The sequence below is a fragment of the Nanorana parkeri genome, unplaced genomic scaffold (assembly GCF_000935625.1).
Source record: "Nanorana parkeri isolate BGI_ZX_2015 unplaced genomic scaffold, ASM93562v1 scaffold2304, whole genome shotgun sequence".
In the NCBI taxonomy this organism is placed as follows: Eukaryota; Metazoa; Chordata; class Amphibia; order Anura; family Dicroglossidae; genus Nanorana; species Nanorana parkeri.
Genome location: NW_017308572.1, coordinates 3,703 through 13,531, shown reverse-complemented (window position 1 = coordinate 13,531; position 9,829 = coordinate 3,703). Strand labels below are relative to the sequence as shown.

The following is a 9,829-nucleotide window of genomic DNA, read 5'->3' as shown; positions in this document are numbered from 1 at the left end:
GGGTACAAACTGTGCAGAACAGATCGCCCCCAAATCCCACATCCGACCGCCCAGCACAGGGACAAGGATGACAGCAGTTTGAAGAGTCATTAGAGAGTCCTGTCTGGAGATGGGGAACAAGCTGGCCAGGGTATACTGAGGAGTCAGACAACACAGGCAGGACGCAGACAGGACGAGGGGCAATACAGGGAGATGAGGCAGAAGAAGCAGCCAGGAAAAAGAAGGGAACGGTGAGCAGGACAGAGGTGGAGGACCAGCGAAGACTTGGGACGGGAGAGGGAACTGCGGGGACAAGGTCTCGGGCCGCACTCCTCAACACGACGGGACCTGTTTACACTCCTATTAAAATTTACAATCCGGAGCAGCAGCTGGGGGGGGCAAAATCAGCGAGATGCTTGTTATAGAGCGTCCAGATTGTCCTATGTAGAACTGGAGGTGCTCTAGTCCTCCAGAAGAAGGTCACATGACAGCCAGGGAAGTCCCAGGGGATCAGATGGAGAAGACCTCCAATAATAATCAGGAAGGGTCACTGGGCTCATCAGTGTATACAACCTGCATATCACTGGTCATCTCGCTCCAAAACCACGGAGGTACCCCCCCCTCTATGTCCATTAATATGGAGGTGCCCCCCTCCCCATCCAGTAATATGGACGTGCCCCCCTCCCCATCCAGTAATATGGACGTGCCCCCCTCCCCATCCAGTAATATGGACGTGCCCCCCTCCCCATCCAGTAATATGGACGTGCCCCCCTCCCCATCCAGTAATATGGACGTGCCCCCCTCCCCATCCAGTAATATGGACGTGCCCCCCTCCCCATCCAGTAATATGGACGTGCCCCCCTCCCCATCCAGTAATATGGACGTGCCCCCCTCCCCATCCAGTAATATGGACGTGCCCCCCTCCCCATCCAGTAATATGGACGTGCCCCCCTCCCCATCCAGTAATATGGACGTGCCCCCCTCCCCATCCAGTAATATGGACGTGCCCCCCTCCCCATCCAGTAATATGGACGTGCCCCCCTCCCCATCCAGTAATATGGACGTGCCCCCCTCCCCATCCAGTAATATGGACGTGCCCCCCTCCCCATCCAGTAATATGGACGTGCCCCCCTCCCCATCCAGTAATATGGACGTGCCCCCCTCCCCATCCAGTAATATGGACGTGCCCCCCTCCCCATCCAGTAATATGGACGTGCCCCCCTCCCCATCCAGTAATATGGACGTGCCCCCCTCCCCATCCAGTAATATGGACGTGCCCCCCTCCCCATCCAGTAATATGGACGTGCCCCCCTCCCCATCCAGTAATATGGACGTGCCCCCCTCCCCATCCAGTAATATGGACGTGCCCCCCTCCCCATCCAGTAATATGGACGTGCCCCCCTCCCCATCCAGTAATATGGACGTGCCCCCCTCCCCATCCAGTAATATGGACGTGCCCCCCTCCCCATCCAGTAATATGGACGTGCCCCCCTCCCCATCCAGTAATATGGACGTGCCCCCCTCCCCATCCAGTAATATGGACGTGCCCCCCTCCCCATCCAGTAATATGGACGTGCCCCCCTCCCCATCCAGTAATATGGACGTGCCCCCCTCCCCATCCAGTAATATGGACGTGCCCCCCTCCCCATCCAGTAATATGGAGGTGCCCCCCCCCCCATTATTATGGAGTTGAACCCCATCCATGACCATATTATTGAGTTCCTATTCCTGACCATTAATACTGTATCCCCTAAGAGACCATAACATACAGGGGTACAGGTCACGCGGGGACTCATGTACACACACAATGGGTTGAACTTGATGGACCGGTGTCTTTATTCAACCTCAAATACCGTGTAATACGGAGTCTCCCCCCCCCGTCCATGACCATTAATATGAAGTTGCCCCTTTTGTGGCCAATTCATCCTCCAGTCTCTACTGAGAAGACCTTCCACAGGATTTTTGGGGGTGTCTGTGGGAATGTTGGACCATGTGTGAGGTCCGGTAGTGAAGTTGGATGAGGCTCACGATACAATTCACCCCAGAGGTGATCAGTAGGGATGAGGTCAGGTGGTGATGTTGGATGAGAAGACCCGGGCTCATAGTCAGTGATCAGTAGGGATGAGGTCGGGGCTCTGTGCAGGTGCCCCCATGTCTGTATGGAGCTCTGTACACGGGGGACAGAAAAGGGTCTTCACCAAACTGTGACAACAAGGCTGGAGGAGCCCCATTGTCTCCAATGTCTTTGTATGATGGAGGAGGAGCAGACCCTTCCCTGGAGACCCCTGAACCCCGTCATTTAGAGGGGGGGTCCTCATACATCTGGCCGTGTGATGGAGATCTGAGATTGCAGTTGTCTAATCTGCCCGTTTTTAGCTGCGTCAGGCAATAGAGCGAAACGCGGCGATCCTCCAGGAGGAACCTTCATTCAGAACTACGCAATACAAAGATTATCCCACGGCACAGACTGCCGAACCGAGGCCCCGTTACCCACAGCAACCGGACGATGGGTGTGATTGTTCTGGGATAACCGTATCTGGTTGCCGAGGGTGACTCCTCTTCTCTTCAGTCTTCCACCTGACCTCCGTCCTTCCCTTCAGTCTTCTATCTGACCTCCGTCCTCTTCTATCTGACCTCCGTCCTCTTCTATCTGACCTCCGTCCTCTTCTATCTGACCTCCGTCCTCTTCTATCTGACCTCCGTCCTCTTCTATCTGACCTCCGTCCTCTTCTATCTGACCTCCGTCCTCTTCTATCTGACCTCCGTCCTCTTCTATCTGACCTCCGTCCTCTTCTATCTGACCTCCGTCCTCTTCTATCTGACCTCCGTCCTCTTCTATCTGACCTCCGTCCTCTTCTATCTGACCTCCGTCCTCTTCTATCTGACCTCCGTCCTCTTCTATCTGACCTCCGTCCTCTTCTATCTGACCTCCGTCCTCTTCTATCTGACCTCCGTCCTCTTCTATCTGACCTCCGTCCTCTTCTATCTGACCTCCGTCCTCTTCTATCTGACCTCCGTCCTCTTCTATCTGACCTCCGTCCTCTTCTATCTGACCTCCGTCCTCTTCTATCTGACCTCCGTCCTCTTCTATCTGACCTCCGTCCTCTTCTATCTGACCTCCGTCCTCTTCTATCTGACCTCCGTCCTCTTCTATCTGACCTCCGTCCTCTTCTATCTGACCTCCGTCCTCTTCTATCTGACCTCCGTCCTCTTCTATCTGACCTCCGTCCTCTTCTATCTGACCTCCGTCCTCTTCTATCTGACCTCCGTCCTCTTCTATCTGACCTCCGTCCTCTTCTATCTGACCTCCGTCCTCTTCTATCTGACCTCCGTCCTCTTCTATCTGACCTCCGTCCTCTTCTATCTGACCTCCGTCCTCTTCTATCTGACCTCCGTCCTCTTCTATCTGACCTCCGTCCTCTTCTATCTGACCTCCGTCCTCTTCTATCTGACCTCCGTCCTCTTCTATCTGACCTCCGTCCTCTTCTATCTGACCTCCGTCCTCTTCTATCTGACCTCCGTCCTCTTCTATCTGACCTCCGTCCTCTTCTATCTGACCTCCGTCCTCTTCTATCTGACCTCCGTCCTCTTCTATCTGACCTCCGTCCTCTTCTATCTGACCTCCGTCCTCTTCTATCTGACCTCCGTCCTCTTCTATCTGACCTCCGTCCTCTTCTATCTGACCTCCGTCCTCTTCTATCTGACCTCCGTCCTCTTCTATCTGACCTCCGTCCTCTTCTATCTGACCTCCGTCCTCTTCTATCTGACCTCCGTCCTCTTCTATCTGACCTCCGTCCTCTTCTATCTGACCTCCGTCCTCTTCTATCTGACCTCCGTCCTCTTCTATCTGACCTCCGTCCTCTTCTATCTGACCTCCGTCCTCTTCTATCTGACCTCCGTCCTCTTCTATCTGACCTCCGTCCTCTTCTATCTGACCTCCGTCCTCTTCTATCTGACCTCCGTCCTCTTCTATCTGACCTCCGTCCTCTTCTATCTGACCTCCGTCCTCTTCTATCTGACCTCCGTCCTCTTCTATCTGACCTCCGTCCTCTTCTATCTGACCTCCGTCCTCTTCTATCTGACCTCCGTCCTCTTCTATCTGACCTCCGTCCTCTTCTATCTGACCTCCGTCCTCTTCTATCTGACCTCCGTCCTCTTCTATCTGACCTCCGTCCTCTTCTATCTGACCTCCGTCCTCTTCTATCTGACCTCCGTCCTCTTCTATCTGACCTCCGTCCTCTTCTATCTGACCTCCGTCCTCTTCTATCTGACCTCCGTCCTCTTCTATCTGACCTCCGTCCTCTTCTATCTGACCTCCGTCCTCTTCTATCTGACCTCCGTCCTCTTCTATCTGACCTCCGTCCTCTTCTATCTGACCTCCGTCCTCTTCTATCTGACCTCCGGCCTTCCCTTCAGTCTTCTATCTGCCCTCCGTCCTCCCCTTCAGTCTTCTATCTGACCTCTGTCCTTGCTGACGTCCAGCATCATCTATCGCTTTCCTGGCTGTTCCTGACCCCGCCCCTTTCATACTTTGGATTTCAGTTCTTCCAATCATGGAGGCTCAGCATCACATGTGGGTGTTACCTAGGGCAGTCTTCATGCAAATACCAGCTGCCTAGGAACACCCACTCCTCCACTGACTCCACCCATCAAGGCATTTCGATGTTTGCATAAGTCCTCCCAAGAGCCCGCCCACTGCTTGCATTAAGGCTGAAGGCCCCCACTATGACTGCCATCACTCGGTTGCTATGGCGATGTCAGTGACCCCTCACCTCTGCGTGCAGGTCCAGGCTCAGGTCCACGGCGGCCTCTCCCAGAATCCTCTTGATCTCGGCCCTCTCACTGGCGGGTACCTGCTCCTCCACCAGCCTCCAGAGCGACGGCGGGGGGTCACTGATCTCTCCATAGCCGCTGTCCTGGTCACTCAGGGGCTGCAACATGTCAGGACCGGCTGGGACTCCGCATGGACCTGTCGGGGAATAGATGAAGACAGTTAGTGGCTGATGGAATATAAAAGGGAGGGACAAAAAGAACCCACAGCACCCCAACCCAAACATGAGGGGGAGGGGAGAACTACAAACAATGGCTGCCCCCCCATAGGGACAGCAATGTGCTGAGGGGACAGACATGGCGGTCAAACGGTTGTATCCCTCTGTGGCAGTCATGTGACCCAGCGCCATGTTCCCAGTAACAGGGGATTGTGGGAAAGATTAGGGGCAGCCATGACGGCCCAGTTGCTTCATCCCCTGCGGCCCCCCCAACAACCAATCAGAAAGTAGGAGGAGTGGCAGCTGTAAAATGATTGGCTGGTTGGAGACACATGCAGGACTCTCTGCAAGGGGGGACTCCAGCCCTAAAATGTGACTGTATGTGGGGGACATGGGGTTGTCTGGGGGATGGTGGGGTGCAATACAGGTAGCAGGGGACGGTGTGGTGAGGGGTGCGGGTATTGGGGATAAGGGGGGGGGTTGAAGGGCAGCCGGGATGGTGGAGGGGGCGGGTATTGGGGTGCAGGGTGGAATTAAGGGGTAAGGGGGGGAAGGGATATGTTGTAGTGTGAGGGGGGGTTCCCCTTCGTACTTTGAGGGGGTCCGGCGGGCTCCAGTCACGTGACACGCGCTCCCCTTCCAGCTCCGCTCTCTCTCAGGTAAACTCTGCCGTCACCATGGTGACCCGGACACGCCCCTTCCACCGTCGCAGGCCCCAGCTTCTTAAAGCGGCCGCGCCAGAGAGCCCGGCTGACAGGCAGTGACGTCACGGAGAGGGGAGCCTCGTGCCTCCGGGAATGAGGCCTGCACCGTACACACCGCCGGCCCATCCAGATGTAGAAGGGTGATGTGGACCCGGCTGGTAAAACACGGGACATGTTTCCAATGGTATGAGCAGATGATATGGGATGATGAGGCCGGGGTGTGTAGGCCTCCTATTCATAATGACTTCAACGTCATCACGCTGCAATGGATAAGTCTGTCTGAATGGGCCCAAAGTATGAGAGAGGTCACAAGACTCTCTGCAGTTCATGTTACAGTCCTCCATGGCGTCCTTTAAGGCTCCAGAGTGACTGATCTCCGATTATCAGCAATAGAAAGCTCTCACATTTTTGCTGTTCTTTATTTCATTTATGTCTTTGCAGAGTCTCCTACTGGCGGCCGCCATTCTGCTAGACGATGCAGTTTGCTTTCATGCAGAATGACTGGTGAGGTAAAAATCAATTACAGGATAAGACACCTGTCTTCAATGACCCTAAGACTGACCACAGACAGGCCGATTGTGCACCTGATTGGACGGCCTCGGTGTGAGCTGAGCCATCGCAGTGACGGAAGAGTAGATGATGGGCGTGTCCTGTGCGGGGATTCACTGAATTGGCTCATTCCCCCCCCCCCAATCCCTGGCTGTGATAATGTAAACAAACAATTGGGGATCCCAGGTGACATCATTGACCAAATATGGTCATGGCCCTATATGGTAAGTGATGTCACCGGGGTGTCTGCATTACCTTTTTTATGTCCTTTCACCCATCTTAGTGCTGCTGATCTCCTGCAGCCACTTCCTGTCTACATGCACTCCCTCCAGCATCAGCTGCACATCATTGCTCTGGACTGGTTTCCTGACAGCAGTGGATCACAACTGAGCAATGTGTGCCTGCATAGCTGCTTGTAGTCACCACCAGGGGGGCATATGACAGGGTGACAACACAGGAGAACAGATGGGACAGGGACAGATCGTTGTCACCCTATAACAGCAAGTTTCTGGACAAGAACGGAACGTTGTCACCCTATAACAGGAAGTGTCTGGACAAGAACGGTGCTGCTTGTAGTCACCACCAGGGGGGCATATGACAGGGTGACAACACAGGAGAACAGATGGGACAGGGACAGATCGTTGTCACCCTATAACAGCAAGTTTCTGGACAAGAACGGAACGTTGTCACCCTATAACAGGAAGTGTCTGGACAAGAACGGAACGTTGTCACCCTATAACAGGAAGTGTCTGGACAAGAACGGAACGTTGTCACATTACTGGGACTAAAAAAAGGATTGTAATGACTACGGTTAGATTTTCTGTACAGTTGTCATGATTACAGTCGTGTTGTCGGTTGATCTCTCCCGGATTCCTCGCCTGTCGCTCTCGGCTTCCATCACTCAGCAGCTGACGGGTCTCCTCATTCTTCCAGAGACAGGTTGAGACCCGGCGGGGGAGGGGGAGGAGAGGCGCGCTGTGTACGTGCCGCCGTATTCCCCCCCGAGCAGAGAACATTCACCGGAGATTTATGAGTCCCATCCAGAAAATATCCGCCGGCGTCTTCCGAGCTGCCAGGAATCCCCGCCGTCTCTTCTCGTTACATTGTTACAGAAACTTGCCAGCCGTCCCCGGTGACCCCGATGTGTCCCCGGAGGATTCCCCAAACTGGACCCCGATGTGACCCCGGAGGATTCCCCAAACTGGCCCCCGATGTGTCCCCGGAGGATTCCCCAAACTGGCCCCCGATGTGTCCCCGGAGGATTCCCCAAACTGGCCCCCGATGTGTCCCCGGAGGATTCCCCAAACTGGCCCCCGATGTGTCCCCGGAGGATTCCCCAAACTGGCCCCCGATGTGTCCCCGGAGGATTCCCCAAACTGGCCCCCGATGTGTCCCCGGAGGATTCCCCAAACTGGCCCCCGATGTGTCCCCGGAGGATTCCCCAAACTGGCCCCCGATGTGTCCCCGGAGGATTCCCCAAACTGGCCCCCGATGTGTCCCCGGAGGATTCCCCAAACTGGCCCCCGATGTGTCCCCGGAGGATTCCCCAAACTGGCCCCCGATGTGTCCCCGGAGGATTCCCCAAACTGGCCCCCGATGTGTCCCCGGAGGATTCCCCAAACTGGCCCCCGATGTGTCCCCGGAGGATTCCCCAAACTGGCCCCCGATGTGTCCCCGGAGGATTCCCCAAACTGGCCCCCGATGTGTCCCCGGAGGATTCCCCAAACTGGCCCCCGATGTGTCCCCGGAGGATTCCCCAAACTGGCCCCCGATGTGTCCCCGGAGGATTCCCCAAACTGGCCCCCGATGTGTCCCCGGAGGATTCCCCAAACTGGCCCCCGATGTGTCCCCGGAGGATTCCCCAAACTGGCCCCCGATGTGTCCCCGGAGGATTCCCCAAACTGGCCCCCGATGTGTCCCCGGAGGATTCCCCAAACTGGCCCCCGATGTGTCCCCGGAGGATTCCCCAAACTGGCCCCCGATGTGTCCCCGGAGGATTCCCCAAACTGGCCCCCGATGTGTCCCCGGAGGATTCCCCAAACTGGCCCCCGATGTGTCCCCGGAGGATTCCCCAAACTGGCCCCCGATGTGTCCCCGGAGGATTCCCCAAACTGGCCCCCGATGTGTCCCCGGAGGATTCCCCAAACTGGCCCCCGATGTGTCCCCGGAGGATTCCCCAAACTGGCCCCCGATGTGTCCCCGGAGGATTCCCCAAACTGGCCCCCGATGTGTCCCCGGAGGATTCCCCAAACTGGCCCCCGATGTGTCCCCGGAGGATTCCCCAAACTGGCCCCCGATGTGTCCCCGGAGGATTCCCCAAACTGGCCCCCGATGTGTCCCCGGAGGATTCCCCAAACTGGCCCCCGATGTGTCCCCGGAGGATTCCCCAAACTGGCCCCCGATGTGTCCCCGGAGGATTCCCCAAACTGGCCCCCGATGTGTCCCCGGAGGATTCCCCAAACTGGCCCCCGATGTGTCCCCGGAGGATTCCCCAAACTGGCCCCCGATGTGTCCCCGGAGGATTCCCCAAACTGGCCCCCGATGTGTCCCCGGAGGATTCCCCAAACTGGCCCCCGATGTGTCCCCGGAGGATTCCCCAAACTGGCCCCCGATGTGTCCCCGGAGGATTCCCCAAACTGGCCCCCGATGTGTCCCCGGAGGATTCCCCAAACTGGCCCCCGATGTGTCCCCGGAGGATTCCCCAAACTGGCCCCCGATGTGTCCCCGGAGGATTCCCCAAACTGGACCCCGATGTGTCCCCGGAAGGAACAATAACTGATAGAGTGCAGCAGAGGCAGAGTGTACAGGAAGTGATCGGCTCTCTGGGTTTCTGGCGGGATATACAATATATCTATCAGACGGAAGGGAGGAAATAAGAGAGATTCATTGTTACAGTTCCCCCCCCCCGATAAGGACACAATGTATCCCGGACATAACACAGAACTCTGAGGCCCATTTCCAGACGCTGACTGTCCTCTGTGATCCATCCAGATCCACACAACCTTCTCTGCCCCCAGAACCGCGGCGCTCACCAATCAGCATTCTGGGATCAGAGAAGAAATAGCCGGAGGAGTCAGACGCGGGTCAGAGAACGAAGCCGATCATCTCCGACATCAGAGTCATCGCTCCTTTAAATTGACCCTTTCCCTGCCGGGAGCGCCGGGCTGTATAGACTGGTCATCAAAGTGATCTAAACTCCACAAGTGACAGGAGCTGTCATGCGGTCAGAGGATGGGGGTGGGGCAGGGGTTGTGGGTCCTCTGTATGGGGGGGAACTGGCAACCCTCTGTACAGTGAAGGGGGGGGGCAGGGCAGGGTATGTGCCCTGTGTACAGTAGAGGGGAGGTTGGCTGTCATCCCATTATGGTTAGTAGGAGGGGAGAGGAGGTATCACATCACATGCTGGACCCAGCCCAGAGACACAGAGAGCACAGAAGAATGAGTCTGTAATGGGAGCTTCATCCACCCAGGAGCCCCCCCCCCATCACACGCTGAAATTATAAAAGAGGAGCGGAGTGGGGGCCACTCAGACACTGCAGCCTGACACAGCAAACTTCCAGCCAGCCTGACTGCCGGGAGCTACTCAACCGGGGGAGCCACCGAGACCTA

General features: G+C 56.3%; 1 protein-coding gene across 1 annotated transcript in view; it reads right to left on the bottom strand.

Moving 5' to 3' along the window:
• CCDC24 (coiled-coil domain containing 24) overlaps positions 1-5,576 on the bottom strand; it is a 38,415-nt gene extending 32,839 nt beyond the window's left edge. Inside the window, exons 1-2 of the mRNA XM_018573260.1 lie at positions 5,551-5,576; positions 4,752-4,948 (exon numbers count right to left, since the gene is read on the bottom strand). Coding sequence (XP_018428762.1) covers positions 4,752-4,919 — 168 coding nt within the window. The 5' untranslated portion in view covers positions 4,920-4,948; positions 5,551-5,576. The remainder of the gene's footprint in view (positions 1-4,751; positions 4,949-5,550) is intronic.
• Between the last annotated feature and the right edge of the window lie 4,253 nt (positions 5,577-9,829).